This window comes from Muntiacus reevesi, chromosome 14, assembly GCF_963930625.1.
Source record: "Muntiacus reevesi chromosome 14, mMunRee1.1, whole genome shotgun sequence".
Taxonomy (NCBI): Eukaryota; Metazoa; Chordata; class Mammalia; order Artiodactyla; family Cervidae; genus Muntiacus; species Muntiacus reevesi.
Genome location: NC_089262.1, coordinates 27,491,533 through 27,509,482, shown reverse-complemented (window position 1 = coordinate 27,509,482; position 17,950 = coordinate 27,491,533). Strand labels below are relative to the sequence as shown.

The 17,950-nt window shown below is 38.7% G+C and overlaps 1 protein-coding gene across 2 annotated transcripts in view; it reads right to left on the bottom strand.

Moving 5' to 3' along the window:
• CDH6 (cadherin 6) overlaps positions 1 to 17,950 on the bottom strand; it is a 140,282-nt gene that overhangs the window by 52,952 nt on the left and 69,380 nt on the right. For both annotated transcript variants that reach the window (XM_065905230.1, XM_065905231.1), the window contains exon 2: positions 8,638 to 8,994. In XM_065905230.1, coding sequence (XP_065761302.1) covers positions 8,638 to 8,865 — 228 coding nt within the window. In that variant the 5' untranslated portion in view covers positions 8,866 to 8,994. The remainder of the gene's footprint in view (positions 1 to 8,637; positions 8,995 to 17,950) is intronic.

Genomic DNA, 17,950 nt, shown 5'->3' with positions numbered 1-17,950 from the left:
CAATGGAAATGAAAAAAATCAGTGGTTTAAGAATCCGCTGACTGCTGACTACCAATATGTTAGGGATTTTTATCTGGTTTTTGAATGAGTCAATCAAAATGATAATTAGCAATTCTGATTCTAAAAGACATGTAAACTGGGATGTTGACATTCTATACATTTATGTTACCATTCTGCTATGTGTCTGGAGTGGACCTTAACATGACAAAAAATGAAGAACTCTGGTGCAAATCAAATATTTACATGGTTGCATAATAGCACAAACAAGTTAAGGTGGTGCGTAAAGAAATACTTAACAATGTCTATAGGCTAGATTCAGGGGGATTTGTTATAATGAGCATGCAGAGTCTCTGTAACCTTCTGACAACCTCTAGTTCTGTTTGGTTTGAAAAGCATGGAGGGGAAAATAGCTCAGTGGGAACAAAAAGGATTTGAACCTTTAACTCTCTTTTATTCAGCTTGATCCCTGCATTTTCTTCAACAAATTGAATTATAAGCAGAAGGATATAGGATTCCACGGGCATAATAGCATGGAAGTTGCAGGATTAGGGATTGGGCTCTTGTTTGGCTTTCCACACTTCCCTCTGTTGGTGTGACCCAGGCAGCCAAACACTGCCTTTGGCTTTATGGCCAAGGTCAGACACTCTAACTGTTCTGTTCTCCATGTGAGTGACTGCAGACAGGGAAGGTCAGGACTCAGTGAATTGCTGTTACCAAGGACATTTTCTTAAGTATAAAATAAGAAATTAAGGCTTTTGTCATAAAGAAGGTGAAATCAGTTCACGGATAGTGGAAACAAAATGAGGATTACTGCCAGTTATGGGCAGTTGGGTAGTTGCTTTTTGAAATATTTTTTAAAAGTATGTCCAAGGAGCAAGTGAAGCCAAGTTTTCTTAAATACACTAACCAGTTGAAATATGAAAATGTTAAAAATTTCTGAGCATTAAATTTAAATGATGAAGAATAAAGATGTGCCCAAGGCACTTGTTCTGACATGGGGAGAAAAGATTATTGCAGGTGACCGAACCAGAACAGAAGTTTAGAGAAGGTTACCAAGGGAAATAAAAAGAAAAGTCACTTTTTCATCATGATGACTAGAAACACCACTAATAGCATATCTAATTTTAAAATGCTCACATATAACTATTTTGAATAACACTGATATGTTCTGGAAATTAAAATCAAGAAAAATTGAAAGAATGTAAGTAATCATAATGCAAACACATCTGTGTAACTCTTCAAAAGTAGTCTTTAATTTTTTTTCCCTTTTCTCTCTACCCTTGGATTTCACCCCTCAGGTCCTCAGTAGGTATTTGTGGTATTGAATTGAAAGCAATCACTGAATGCTAAAGCATGTTCATGTTCTAGGACTGTTTCTTCATTTGAGCCTCAAAATGGCTCTCTGGTGTAGTGGATGTACAAGGTCGGGGATATAACACAGAAACTGTGAGGTCAGACAGAGGCCAACCGCCAAGTTCTAGCAGGAGGAGACTTTGGGCTAAAGCAGTGGACCTACCTGAGCCTTAGTTTACTCCTCTGTAAAACAGAGATATAAATATTCTCTAGGTATTAGGTTGAACCTCATTGGTGAAGAGTGTACCTGAGACATTAGCAGTGTGTCTGAGATAAAGCAAAACTCAGTAATTGTTAGCTATGATGATGATTTAATCTGATGCTGATGTTCAAGCAACAGTGGTTAAATGAGTCTCCAAACCCTCCATCAAATTAGTACCAGGAGGTCTCTACTCCTAAGCTTATGATCTTCAAAAAAAAAAAAAAATAATATAAGAAAGCAATCTCTTAATAATGGCATCTTTTAAATGGTCTTTCTGAATGAATAAAATATTGCTTCATGTTTATTGAATTTGGACCATGTAATTATAGGAACAAATGATGCTTCATTCCTAATTGTAAAGGTGTATATGTCTGACAACTTTTATTCCTATGGACCATTAAAACATTACTGTCTAATTATCCTAAGACTAGTGGCTTTGTTGAATTGGGTAGACATTAATTTTAAAGACTCAAGAGAAAGGCATATTAGGAGGACCTGTACGTCAGAGCCTCAAAAAGAACTCACATTTTCATGGCATTTAAAAAAGCACAGCAGATCAAGTTTTGGATAAACTCCCCCAAAGGGAACCTTTACCAACTTCCAAACAGCTAACATCAGAAAATATCTATGAAATACACAGTTTATCAAATTCCACAGAAATGGATCTGATATGCTACTAAAAATAGAAGCACCTTGAGAACTTCTAATGGAGACTAGTTTTACCAATACATTGTGTGGAAGAAGAGGATTAAGAACACTGTGAAGGATAAAATGGAGGAGACAAGGGAGTTAAGCATTGCTGTGTGTTGTTTAATGATAATATGTGAATTTTTTGCCTATAAATGTGCATAGTTCTGAGATTTTAAATATATTCATCTTTGTATTAATGCATAACAATACAACAATGTCTTCAAAGTCTAATCTATATCTACCTGTGTTCTTACTGAATTTAATTTTAGGCTATATACCAATTATCAAGGAATTGCTATATTATGTAAAGCTGAAAGGAAGGACATGGAATTTTCTGAAAATGGAAAATTATAGTGCTTCTCTCTTATTTTTCTATTCAGTTTACATATAGCCAAAGATCACTTCATGGCAAATAGATGGGGAAAAAATGCAAACAGTGACAGACTTTATTTTTGGGGGCTCTAAAATCACTGCAGATGGTGACTATAGCCATGAAATTAAAAAATGCTTGCTCCTTGGAAGAAAAGATATGACCAACCTAGACAGCATATTAAAAAGCAGAGACATTACTTTGCCAACAAAGGTCCATCTATTCAAAGCTATGATTTTTCCAGTAGTCATGTATGGATGTGAGAGTTGGACTAAAGAGAAAGTTGAGCACTGAAGAATTGATGCTTTTGAACTGTGGTGTTGGAGAAGACTCTTGAGAGTCCTTTGGACTGCAAGGAGATCGATCCAACCAGTCTATCCTAAAGGAAATCAGTACTGAATGTTCATTGGATGGACTGATGCTGAAGCTGAAACTTCAATACTTTGGCCACCTGATGTGAAGAACTGACTCATTTGAAAAGACCCTGATGCTGGGAAAGATCGAAGGCAGGAGGAGAAGAGGATGACAGAGGATGAGATGGTTGGATGGCATCACCGACTCAATGGACATGAGTCTGAGTAGGCTCTGGGAGTTGGTGATGCACAGGGAAGCCTGCTGTGCTGCTGTCCATGGGGTGGCAAAGAGTCGGACATGATTGAGCGGCTGAACTGAACTGAAAGATAATCTAAGTGATTTTTCATAGAATCCAATACTCTTTCCTTTAACCATTAACAAGAAACTATGCACCTCTTTCTGTTTGCTGTGCTGGCATCAGTGACATTTTCACAATCCTGATTGTTCTGTCTTGAAATCTCTGACTTTTGGAACCTCCTGCTTTCTCTCTCTTGGCCTCTGCATTCAGTTAATTGGGAAGTCTGGGTAACTCTCGCTCTGCTGTGTGGGCTAACGCACGCTCTTCCCTTAAGACATGATCCCAATTCCATCACCTCCTCTAGGAAGCTCTGCTGAACCCCCAAGCCCAGTTGGCCCCTGTCTTTTGTATTTCCACAATCCTTTGGGGATGCCCATTTTATCACTGAGCTTGCCACATCTTGCTGTAATTATTGCCAATAATATTCTCCTAGGGCAGTGGTTCTCAAATTTCGCCACAAATTAGAATCATAAATACTTAATTAAAAAGCAACTAAATTGGAATCTCTGGGGAAGTGAGACTCAGGCCAACATACATATTTTTAAAAGCAGCACGTCTCAAATTTTAACGTGTACGGTGGTGGTGGTAGTTTAGGTGCTAAGTCATGTCTGATTCTTGTGACCCCATGGACTGTACCCTGCCAGGCTCCTCAGTCCATGGGATTCCCCAGGCAAGAATACTGGAGTGGTAGTCATTTTCTTTTCCAGGGCATCTTCGCAAGCCACAGATTGAACCCGCAGGCCCTTGTTTCCTGTGCTGCAGGCAGATTTCTTACCACGTATCCACCAGGGAAGCACCTTAATATGCATAAAATTCACCTAAAATTCTGCTTTTGTTGAAAAGCAGGTTTTGATTCAATAGGTCGCAGGTGGGGGCCTAAGAATTTACATTTCTAACAAGCTCCCAGGTGGCACAGAGGCCACTTATGCTAAATCAGCTAAAAGTTCCCCCCAAATGGTTATATATTTTAGAAAACAATATACTCCTTATCTGTATCGATACCTATATCTTAAGTTCACAAACTTTTACCCCATACAGGACCACTTCTTTCTATCCCGACCTGCCACTACCTTTTCAGGTGAGTAGAGGTGTTGAGAATTGTCTCATAAATCAGAGTTTGGGTTGTTAATCTTTCAGCTGTAACAGGCCTTCCTCACTTCTATACACAATAAGTTCATCCCTTGCTAGCTGTGCCATGCAGATGTTTCTGTGTAAATCTTTCTGGCCACAGAGAAATACAGAGGAGCATTAATTAAGACAGTGGGGCTTCCCAGGTGGTGCTAGTGGTAAAGAACACGCCTGTCAATGCAGGGGATGTAAGAGACCTGGGTTCGATCCCTGGGTCAGGAAGATCCCCTGGAGGAGGTCATGGCAACCCACTCCAGTATTCCTGCCTGGAGAATCCCCATGGACAGAGAAGCCTGGTTGGCTACAGTCCATGGCCTTGCAAAGAGTCAGACATGACTAAAGCAACTGAACACACACACACACACACACACACACATACACACACACGCACGGATGCATTAAGACAACATGAGAAAGAAGGTCTTGCTACCTTTGTTTGTGCTTCAGTTTTAAAGCTCATCTTGTATTCACGTCATGGTTTTATTTATTTATTTCACTGAAGGATAATTGCTTTACAGAATTTTGTTGTTTTCTGTCAAACCTCGACATGAATCAGCTGTAGGTATACATGTATCCCTTCCCTTTTGAGCCTCCCTCCCATCTCCTGCCCCATCCCACCCCTCTAGATTGATAGAGAGCCTCTGTTTGAGTTTCCTGAGCCATACAGCAAATTCCTGTTGGCTATCATTCTAGCCTCCAGATCCATTTTCTGCTGTTTCTTGGACGTTTATGTGGCTTTCTTTTTTTTCTTCTACACCTGGTAGCCTCTTGCTCCCACACCCATTCTCTGATTTTCCTCCATTGTTACTGTCATCCCTATTGACTTGCACCCAAATGACTGGAACCAAGGAATGCATATACAAATATAAACAGAACACACATATAAATATTACGTTACTTACAATGTAAAAACGTCTTCTACTTTAAGTGCATTTGCTCAATGGCCTTACTTTTCCTCAGTTAATGCCTCTATCTGTTACATGAAAAGATGAATCTTTTCAGTTTAAGGTCTTAAGAATAGGCTTTGAGTAGCTATTATTTATGGGCTTTCCAGGTGGTGCAGTGGTAATGAATCCACCTGCAATGCAGGAGATGCAGGAGACGTGGGTTCAATCCCCGGGTCAAGAAGATACCCTGGAGGAGGAAATGGCAACCTGTTCCAGTATTCTTGCCTGGAAAATCCCACGAACAGAGGAGCCTGGCGGGCTACAGTCCATGGGGTTGCAAAGAGTCCGACAGGACTAAAGTGACTTAGCACAATAGCACAGTTAAAGGTTCTATTAGCTTTTGTACATCTTTATATGCCAATCTAACCAGTCTTTTGGTTCTCAGAGTTTGCATCAAGGCACCCTGGCGTGCAGCAGGGAACTCACTGCAGCACCGGGAAATATTTTTAAAAATTGAGGGAAACACAGCAACCCTTGAGGTATCAGACATCTTGTGAATTACTAACTCAGAGTAGTTCACAGTTTCAACAGTCGGTGGTGCTACCTCCCTTTTGATGACGTCATATGTTAAGATTTGTGAAGCTGAGTTTCCCACAATGCACGTGCGTGTGCTCAGTTGCCTCAGTCGTATCCAACTCTTTGTGACTCTATGGACTGTAGCCCGCCAGGCTTCTCTGTCCATGGGATTCTCCAGGCAAGAACAGTGGAGTGGGTTGGCATGTCTTCCTCCAGGGAATTTTTCCCATCCAGGGATCGAACCTGTGTCTCTTGCATTGCAGGTGGATTCTTCTACTGCTGAGCCACTGGGGAAGCCCATGTTAAAAAGCAAGTATGGTGCAGAAATCAACGTGGAAAGTTGTGCAGTGCAAAAAATGTGGACCAACCTGTTGCCTCATGAGAAGCAAATCTGTTTTTCCTTTTTTAAATATTTATTTTTGGCCCACTTTTAATTGTGGTAAAAAAATTGTAGTCTTATCTCTTTGTTGATAAAATATAAAGACAGATTCAAGAAAATGCCTTATCAATAGCTCAGGAACACCTCTTACATACATTTGATAGAGCAATGATGGCATCTAGGATAACTTCACTTATTGTGCTTGGCTTTTTCCCCAGCGGATATTTCTTCTTTATGGATTAGAACATCAAGGAGGTGGGGAAGGGGCAGATGAGGGGAGGAAGAAGGGCAATTTTTCTTGCTGCCAATAAAGTATGCAAATCCAATGAATCAAATTGAAGCTGTGATTGTGAAGGGATTTTCCCACAAGCCTCTCCATTTACCACCCACTGAGAAATCTGTTAATTACATCATTTTACTTTTGCAATGATATAAAAATAATCAGCTTCCATGCATTAAAGCTTTAACAGAGTGTATTGAATGGAGTTTTCATCGATAACAATAACTTCTTTCTGCACCTACTGTGTGCCAGCTACTAGTTCTTGTCTCAATTTACATTGCAACTCCTTTAGGTACATAGGCTTTGCTTCTGCATTTTCTAGATGAAGAAACCAAAGCCTGAAAAAGTTAACAACTTCTGTGGGCCACACAACTGGCACCTGTCAGCACAGTGAAATGGCCTCAGATCTGCCTGAGTCCACAGCTTGTAACTTTTCCCTACTGCAATATTACCTCTCACAATTATAATCATAAAACTGATTCTTCTGAGGTTTCACCCATTGCTGCTTTTAGTGTTTCAAAATATCTGTATTTAAAAATATATGCTATTTTTTAATGTAAAATGGCATCATAATTTGAGAAAAGAAGAAAAGAAAAAGGGGAGTCAATTATTTAAATAAAGCACTTTTAAAAACTTAATCTTCAATGACAATAATGTTATTTGTATTGTAGAAAGTGCTTTCAAGATTATAAGATTTTTTTTACAATAATTGCCCTATTAATGTAGTGCTATTCAAATTTCACAATGGAAATGGAGTGAAATATGAGTAAGTGGACTGTCTCTTCAGCAGTCACACAGCGTGTGAATTTCATAGCAAATACAAGGCTAGTCTCTCAAGGATCTGTGTTGATGTTCACCCCTTCACTGAATATTTCCTCCCTTACTTTATGCCACATTAATAATTCACTTCATTGGAAAAATGCCTGGTTACCTCAGCCCAAACCATGGATGGTTTTCCTTCATTTATTGTGGTAGATACTTAAAAAGAATATTTGCATCTGGTTATTCAGGGATATTTGATAACAGATTGAAGTGTGAACATGCAGTCCTTGGAATCTGTAAAATTTATGCTATTTGCATGATATCCAAATATAGATGTTCTAAAGTTGTAGTTGTACTCATAAATGAAGACGTTTTATCATCTCTATTATGTTTGTTCCTGGTTTGTTTACAGAAAGGATGTGTGACAATTATTTTCCTGATCAGTACCATGTTCTGAAACAGAGAATCTACAAAGTACAGACCTGTATCCCTGTCTTTCTCACTTCTTAGCAGGATGCAGATCTTCTGCAGTGGGAATGTGACTGATGATAAAATTTCAGTGAAATTCATGATGACAGTATAGCCAAGCTGTTTCCCTGACTCAGCTCCAGTATCTGTAAGGGCTATAATAAGCTATGCCTCCTCATTTTACTTTCTGGAGTCAATAAAATGGTCAGATGATATTTGGAAATGGCACCTTTACATAACCATTTTCCTCTTTTGTGAACTTTGCCACAATTAAATCATAAGTTTTTGAAATGCCTGGTTATTAGCAATTATTGGAGACAAGACAAAAAAGTAGCGGCAACGCAACTAAATCTAAGGCAATGGTGGGTTTTGAGGATAAAGATCTCCGTTTGGTCAGAGCATAGACGGCTCTGTAGGTAGCAGAGTTAAGAAATAGTTAATTTGAACCTGGCCAAAGGACAAAAGCTCAGAATGTTTTCTTTTTTTTTTTTTTTTTTCTCAGAATAAGAAAAAAGGAAGCTTCCTTTCCTTACAACTAAATCTTTCTATTCCTATTTTTAATACATCCTACTTTATAGAATAGCTGGACCACATTTTTCAAGCTAAAGTAAAAATTAAAGGATTTATGATAATCCTATGCGGATGGTTGTGGGCGTTTCATTTTCAACTGAAGCATTTCTCTCTCTTTGTTGCAGTGCTAACATTTCTCAGCTTCTTGCTACAGTCTTCTTTCTGAAACTACTCAAGTGAAAAAAAAAAAAGTCTTACCAGATAAGCAACAATTCTTACTGTATTGGGGGAAGAGTTCACATCCTCCCCGTTCTATTTATGAAAAGTAACTTCTTCAGGCTTTTAAAACCAGAATGTCAAAGAGCCCAACGGAATCCTACCTTGCCCACATACTGATAATCGGATCCCGTGTATTCCTCCAGGAGAAAGAACTGATTCCACATCCAGCTCCTTTTCGAACGGCTCAGCTCATTTTTGCTGTTTCCAGAGAGCTCCAGGGTCCTTTTCTTTGCCGGGAAACCACTAGTCCTCTTAGATAATGGAGTTGAGAAAGTTGGGTAGGGCTGGCCAACCCAAAAGAGAAGCAAGAAGTACCGGTAAGTTCTCATTCTGATGCCACAGTCCAGTCTCTGAGTAGCAGGTACCCCTCTCCTTGAAATGTCTTTTCTCACTGCACTGTATCCAGCCTCATTCCTCGTTTCTTCCTTAATGTTCTTGGCTTGGCTGTCAGAGAATATCTGGAAAGAATAATAACATATCAAGCATTTTTAGAGATGCTTAAAATTCAGTGTTACAGCAAATAGCTCTGGAGAAAAAAGAGGACAGAAATTTGAATAGCAAAACAACAAAAAAATAAGTTGGCTATCAATTTTGAAATGAGGAAAACGGTCTTTCAGATATGCTAAACGGAAGGCGAGTGCCGTGTATGAAGCTACTGTTTTCCTCTCTCCTTTTCTATCACTTAAAAATCCTATTTTAAGTAATAGCTTGCTGTAGGTCAACATGCCAGAGTGGATTATTTCACTACTCTTTTACCTCTGAGGATGTGGGCTGAGATCTGGTTAGAAGAAATGAGTTTGTGTTTCTGATTCTATTTGCATATTTATCCTCATGAAAGAATATCACAGACAATTTTGATTCAATTGAAAGTGGATAATGTTGAAATTTCGCTAAAGTGTATTGAGCACCTGTGATGGGAAGGCAGAAGCCTGTTCTGCAGACTCTTGGCTTCTGAGATGTGTTGTGATGGAACAGCTGGGTCAAACAAGGTTGGAAAAGACCTTATGTCTTCTCTGAAGAATGCTCATTAGTGTATTGACTTTTCTGAAGTGAAATTTTGTAGCAACGATGATAAGCCTATATTTAATCCAGTATTTTCCAAACTTGACCGGGAAAGTTTTTTTCCTCATATGACCCAATTAACACTACAGGATGGGTTAATGAACAAGCTACAGAATTTGTATTTAATAGTATAGAGAATAAAATGAACAATTCTCTTCAATTTTTTTAAGGAAATCCTGGTTGGCTTTTATCTCTAAATTTTACTTGTATCATAGGCAACTATGTAAGTATATTAAAATTGGCCCGACAGTTCCTTTGTAATATTCACAGGTATATCAAATGTACCTCAATACCACAGTGAGGGCAATAGATGACAAGATCTTTAGAAAAGTCAGCTATTATAATTGTGGGTAATAATTTTCCATGACAAATATTACTTTTTAATATTAATTAATATCAATTGATTAAAAATTAATTAATTTTTAAAAACATAGCCTAGCATTAAAAAAAATCCTCATGCCAGAGTGCTTGGTGAAGATGCAAAGATATCACAATTTGGTTTACCATTTTACCTAATTAAACTAATGCATGCCTTTATCTCCCTCCTAAATTTTCCCACATTTCTTGGAAAAAAAACCCCAACAAATTACTCCTTTATCTTACTGTTTGAATAGAAAAAATATTTTCTTAAATAATACTAACACAAAAATGAAGGGCTTTGTAAGGTACAATATATGGTACAGTCAAATAGGTAAATACAGGTAAATAAACACAGATAAAGGAACAGGTTTTAGGCAATCTAATCAGTATTTTTTTTTTTCCCTCTATGGCTGAAAGATTTGTCCTTGTCTCCTAATTTTCTACTAGGTAAATGTATATATGACCGTTTTTTTTTTTTTTTAAACTCAGCAATGAATAATTATAGCCAAGTAACACATGTTTAAATGGAAGTTTTCTGGTGGAATATAAGTGAAATATTTCATAGTGTTCAGCATTTTTAAACCTTTATTCTATTATTATGCATCTTCTTGACAGCAGGCTGGGGAAGTTGAAAATTCCACAGGTGAGTGAATTAGTACTGTGACAATTAGTCATGCTGGAAGAATGCCAGGTACCAGTATATTTGTCATTATGTGGCCTTGGTACAGGTGTGGGATGACTGATGACCAATTAGGTAATGACAGTTCTCTCTTCTCGTGGATAGGATGTAAGGGGGGCTGAGAGACCATATGGAGAAAAGCCCTCTAAAGACATCTATTCATTTCTAGCAGTCGGATGGTACTGAGGTTGATTCAGTGGAAATTGCATTTTTCTTCATTTCCCACATCCTCTGTTATTTGCATAGACAAATCCTGCAGTGAGGAGTTACTCGTCTGCGGCTGCACTCCGTGTGTGCCCCACGGTGCTGGCAGGGAAGAGGGATGCAGAGAATGGAGGTGTCAGCTGTTAAAAGGCAGGCTCCTAAAGGCCGTTTTAGAGAAAAATCGATCCCTATGGATGTTGTGTGCAAACTCTGCAAGCTGTTGCCACTTGAATATTAAATATTAGTTCTTTTTATTATCACAGATACCAAAATGTCAAGTATTTTACTTTTTTTTTTCCTGCTTAGCTGGTAATAAGCTTTTAAAGTGGTGCAAATTTAAGCAGTGTCTCCAAGTATGGTAGAACATCCAGTTATCAGCCAGCTCTTTTGGTATCAACTTGGGGAATCAAAAGAGAACTGTGGACAGCTTGTCTGTGAGTCCCCTCAGGGACAGTAACCCTGGGGGACATACCGTTCACCCTTGAAGAATTCCCCTACTTCCCCCTGCAAGAGATTCTACTCTAGCAAAAGGGATTCTAGCAGGAGCAGAGATCTGGGGACTAATCCAGTGCTTTGGCCACTGCCCACCACAACCAACTTCCACCACCCTCAGTGCCCTTCACTGCACTCCATCCACTGAAATGGGACCAGACACGTGTGAACGTCTTGCCACAAGACCCATGTCACGGCTCCTGGGTTCAGGACATCCAAAAGTGAGAAGGAGAGGAGGGAAGAAAGGGCGTGTCCTTGTTAAAACTCAGTATGCAAAGTTACTAAAATTACTATGATCCACTCATATTTGGTGTTCAGAGGGATAGCTTTCTCTACAAAACTCTATAGTTAAAAAACGCCAACAAACTCTACACTGTTGAATATATAACTTAGCAATTCTCATATAATAATACTACTCATGTAATACTACTTAACACTGCTTAAGTCAGGATTGCATGGTCGTCAAGATTATCAATGTTGGAGCCAGACTGCCTGGGTTTAAATTGCTATGAATTTGTGAAAATGCTTAATCTCACTGCACCTTAGTTTCTTGGTCTATAAATGGGAGTTATTATGGTAACTACCTCAGAGGGCATTATAAGGATTAAATGTCATTACATGCACTTAAAACAGTGACTGGCACTTAGTAAGGTATTAATACATATTAGCCATTGTTATCATTATTACTACCACTATTGTTATTGTTACTATTATTTGCATTCCAAGTTTAGAATCCATCTACAGTAGCCTGCAAAAGCATGCCAAAGATAGTATAGTTCCTTCTTAGGCTTAAATACTTTTTTATTTTTCAAAACGCATTTCCAAGCAAGTCAAGTTCTCTTAAGATTAAAGAATAGAAGCATTTAAAAATCAGAATTAGTCCATTTGCTAATTATTTTCCTTTGTGTAGACTTCAGTTCAGTGTTTCACAGTAACTGTGTAGAAACAGAGAAGACGGAAGCTTTATGCCCACAGCCTGCCTCCAGAAGATTATGGGCAAAAACGAAAGTTCACCAGAGGACAGACTCATTCACAGATTCTATGTGTCTTTTCCCCCTTTCCATTTTGTTAATGTTTTGAAAATCATCTTTACTTTATTCAAGCGAAAACAATCAGAACTAACTTCAATGCTGTAATTTTACTTTGCAAAATGGTACCGGATACACATTCTTTTATGATTTAACATGCTGATATTATATCAGATGAGAATTTGATATAGTCAAAATGAATGATATACCTATTTTTAGGTATATTTAATTTTAGATTAAAATCTAAAAATATGAAATGAAAAAAAACCCATATTCCAAACATGATCTTGTGCTAAGTTGCTTTAGTTGGGTCCGATTCTTTGTGATCCTATGGACCGTAGCCCACCAGCTCCTGTGTTCATGGGATTCTCCAGGCAATAATACTGGAGTGGGTTGCCAGACCCTTCTCCAGGGGATCTCCCCACCCAGGGACCAAACCCGCATTTCTTAGTCTCCTGCATTGGCAGGTGGGTCCTTCACCACCAGCGCTACCTGGGAAGACCAAACATGACCTTGGAGGCAAAAGCCGCTGACTTCTGAGCAATCAGAATATAGGAAAACCACATGGCAAGTAGTAATCAGATGTGCTCGTTCATTCTGTAGGTGTCAGGCAGTAAAGTAAAATGACAAAAAGCAAGAGCATACACAGACACCAAATTTTAAAATAGTAGGGATGGTTATTCAATTAGGAAAGAACCAAAGATTAGATGGGTAGCACTAGTGGTGAAGAATCTGCCTGCCAACGCGGGAGACACAAGAAACTTGGGTTGGATCCTTGGGTTGGGAAATTTCCCTGGAAGAGGGCATGGCAACCCACTCCAGTATTCTTGCCTGGAGAATCCCATGGACAGAAGAGCCTGGTGGACTATGGTCCATAGGGTCACAAAGAGTTGGACACGACTGTAGTGACTTAGCATGCAAACAAAAATTAGACCGTAGGGCAGGAAAGTATTTAAAGCAAAATGAATATTGTACCATTTTGCTCTCATCCCCTCATGGCATCAAGAGAAACTAGGTAGAAATATAAAAAACTCTGTAAAAATGAACCTTGAACTTCCTAATTATAGCCCAATGACAGTTTAGCAATGAATTTAAAAGATTTCTTAATAGATCATGTCTCTACTTTTTATTTTCATTTTTGCTGGAATCTGTTTTTTAGGAGGGGGAGATTTCTATTTTTTATAGGCAGTTGTTTGCTCTGAAATATGATATGCAAAAGGGTTGCTCTAGAAAAATAGTTTGAATCTTTGCAGAAGCCTTTTTTAGTGATGTGTAGAAGGTAATTAAGATGTTTATGGATGGTAGGGCAAAGTCCACATAGCATTCATAATTGCATATTTTGAAAATTTATTTGCCTGGCAGCCAGTAGGGATGTATACTTCAGTCTTTACAAGAGCATATAGTCAAGTCCAGCTTTTATTTAATGCATGCCAGTTAGAAGAAACCTGGGCCTCATTAATTCAGGTTCTACCAATTTAGAATATGTAATTATTAATGCAGAAGCTTGGCTGAAGTTTTCCTTTGATTAGCAAAATCTTTCCCCCTAGATTATTGCAAATTAATAATGTAAAATATTTCATAGGATATATAGAATGGGAAGACAAACTACGATGTCTTCAAGTTCCCTGGAATACTTTGGAATCACCTTTTATTTGCAAATAATATGTTAATTAGAAAACATCTCTATTGATTGAATTGCTTCTCCAGCAACTCATATTTGATAACAGTTTGAACTATCTGGTTTTGAGATACTGATTTTATCATACTATTTACACACAAACAAATAAGTAAATATTAGAGAGACTTAAAGGCAATATAATTACTTTGAAGTTTTAGAATTCAGACTTAGCATACATCTGGTGTTCCTGATTAATTCTAATCAGTGCAATATTACTATAATGCCATCTAGGCTTACAAATTAAACCAAGTACATTCATTTTTTTTGGTATGCAGAGCCTTAACTTTGGCACTAAAAGCCCAGTCAACATTCAATAAAGCAACATTATTAATACACTTGAACCATTTACCCTAGCAAGAGAATGTTTTTTAAAATCTGTTATGAAATGATTTTTTTCAAATAAATGGTGTTGCACAGAAATACTGTAGCTTAGCACTTTGCATGATGCTGCTCACAGAAAATATTTCTGAAAATATTATCTACCCATAAATCATCCTCACCCATTGACATAACCCATTAGTAATGCTTTTAACATATGTACCATGAATCCCTGAGGCTTCCCTGGTGACTTAGTGGTAAAGAAGCTGCCTGCAGTGCAGGAGACGTGGGTCCATGGCTTCGATCCCTCAGTCAGGAAGATCTCCTGGAGAAGGAAATGGGAACCCACTCCAGTTTTCTTGCCTGAAAATCCCATGGACAGAGGAGCCCTGAGGGCTGCAGTCCATGGGGTCGAAAGTGCAGGACACAACTTAGCGACTAAACCACCACCAGCAGCATAAATTCCTACTAAATTTTTGGTACATCTCACATTCTACTGTCCATGAAGTAGAAAGTGAAAGTGAAAGTTGCTCAGTTGTGTCCGACTCTTTGTGACATCATGGACTATACAGTCCATCAAATTCTCCAGGCCCTAATACTGGAATGGGTAAATGTTCCCTTTTCCAGGGGATCTTCCCAACCCAGGGATCGAACCTAGGTTTCCCACATTGCAGGCGGATTCTTTACCTGCTGAGTCACCAGGGAAGCCCATATAAAGTAGGAAACAGCTGGTTATTTACAAGTATTTAGCATTTCTTTTGACTCTATTGTATTCCAACTCAGCCTGAAATCTCTCCATTCCCACACCATCTTTGAGTGTACTGGGGACTAGGATGGTCTTTACTCCATTAAAACCTGGCAAATCAAAGAAACAGGACTGTGATATCAGGATGAATTAAACAGAGTGAAGCCAAAGGGACACGTCTTCCTACAGGTAAATCTTTAATAATATATATACACGTTCTTTATTCTGAGAGGAGTTTTACAGCCAATTAAGTTGGTTCACAATCAATTTTTGGATGACCCAAGGAACTTTGTTTTGAATAGGTTGCCACCTGCTGTGAATAAAAATAAGTCTGTGGTACATGGCTGACCTTCTAGAAGTGGTGACATAAGGATAGAACCAATTTAAAATTTTTGGTAGAGATTTTACATGAAGTCTTCATTTCTAAACCTCCATTTCATTTTTCCGTAAATGTCAAAGTCACTGTTGAGTAAAATTGGTTCCGTTTCGTGTGTGTAATGAACTCGACTGAAATGTGTCAAACAGCCTAGGCATCTTCCATCACATAGCATTCCTCTTGTGCCAATGAATCATTATGGCAACAGTCATCGAATGCTGCCCGAATTTTTTGTAAATGTTTATATTTGTGGATAATATGCCAATCTGTTTGCAAACTGATGTGTTTCCAGATGAAGCTATTTCAACAGTATTACCCTTGTTCTAAAATCATATTCCAGACATTGCATTAATGAAGATAAAATAAAATGTGTTACAGCACAGAAAATTGTGTTTTATATGTAGTTGAGGCTTAAGGAACATTTGTTGAGTTGAAATACTCAGTTGGGACCAGAAACCCCCAAAATTTGAATCAAAAAGACAGAATTCTTTTTCCATGGGGGTTGAGGTGATCCAAAATATTTTATCATGAGAGGAAGTATCAGAATATGGTTAAGAACAGATTCTGGCAGGCCATATCTGGGTTAGCTCAGCCTCACCCAACACTGGCTGGGCAAGTAGAGGACGAATGTGTGCCTACATTTTTTAAAAAATCTATAAAACACAATGATATTAATAGTGTCTACCTTGTAGGACGTCTGTGAGTATAAAATGAATGAGTTGCCATGAGGTCTTAGCTATTAAGATGCTCACAAATATCTAAATGGTCACAGAATATCCTAGCAGAGGACACACTTTGCCTCTTGCACATCTCTTGTTTTACCTTTTACAACCGAGAAACTGTGGCCAGTGGCTCATCTTTAAAGATCAGCACATGCCTATTTCTGGGTTAATTTGGAACCAGAGAAGCTCTAGTGACATCTTCATTTCTGGAGTGGAGGGAGCTGCCTCCTGAATCATGCTGGCACTTGCCTACGACCCTTATGGATGCCTACATATTGTGTGTTCAACTGCCACTCAATTGCCTTTTGTCATCTCATGTTCTCTGCAGTTTTCTTAAACCTGCTTGCTTCAGTCCTTTATGTGTATTGCCTGGCTTCTTGTGCATGCTGTCTTTCCCCAAAAGATTTACTTGTGTGAACAAAGGAGAAGAGAAAGCATTTTATGCTTGTAACTAGCTATTCATGGCATGAATTTTGAACATTTCTGTAGCAAATCATATGTTCAGGTTGCAGAACTGTATGAAAGACTTGGTTTCCTATTACTCCCTGCTTGTCCATTAGGATCTTCTGCAGCTTTGTTAATTCTTTTGGACGCGTGGCCATTTAAGACAATGAGCTTGAATAAGACTGCAAGATGTCAAAAACCACTTGCACATTCTTGTGAGTGATTTCAGTGAGTTTGGTCTTCTTTCAATAGCTCAGTGAAAGGGCAGCCAGAGGGTACTGGCTGGGAGCTACAAGGCTACCTTGGTGGGGTAAGGAGTTTAAAACAAATTAACTTTATTAAACTACAAAAGGAGTCACATGGTTGGGTTTACCATAAAGTCACTGTGAAACCTGGCACATCACAGATGATTTTTAAAGGTTCCTACTCATGAAAAGTGCTATGAAGAGTGGAGATGTTGTACTGATGCTTGCTGATATAATGTGTAAGCCCTTATCACTTATACGAAGTCTAGCACATAGTAATAAATTTGCTGTGTTCTGTCCCTGAACCATGTGCTAGGCACTGTGCTTAGCACATCACATATATGATGTCTTCATTTAATTCTCATGAGAACCTGTGGGGTAGAGAATACGCTTATAACTTCTGCAGATGAGAAACTGAAGTGTAGAGAAGCTGAGTGACTTGTCCAGGGTCATGGACTTGTCCATGTAATGGGGACGTGAGGAAGCCAGACTCTAGCCCTGGCATATGACTCTGGAGTCCTTGTTCTGAACTCACTCTGACAAGTTACAGGCTGCCAGGCTGCTGCCCATGAGAAGCACTCAGTATAGCTGTGACCTTACAGCAGAATCTTCACAACTCCCCTAAAAATATAACAACAATATAGGTCTCTGAGAGGTAAAAATAGTTGTCACAAAATGTCTAAGCAAATAAGGATAGCAAACAATGTATGCTTTGCCCCATGCAATGAGATAAATGCTTTCAAAACATGTAGTCTTAAATAACAATTCTTTGAAATGGAGACCGTCACTCTTATCCTTCACTCTAGAGGCAGGAGAGACAGGCTTGGAGGGAACCGGATGCTTTGCCCAAGGGGGCATAGCTAGCGACTGGTAGAACTTGGATCAAACCCAGCTCATCTAGAGGCTCCTTCTTAACCACAACATTCACTATCTCATTTGTATTTTGCTCATGGAAACAGCATCTAGGTTTTATTTACTCTCATTTCAGACAAGATTTGAACAAATTTATCATCAGGTTTCTAAATCCCCAGCAAATTAAAGAGACCATGTAACGAGTACTG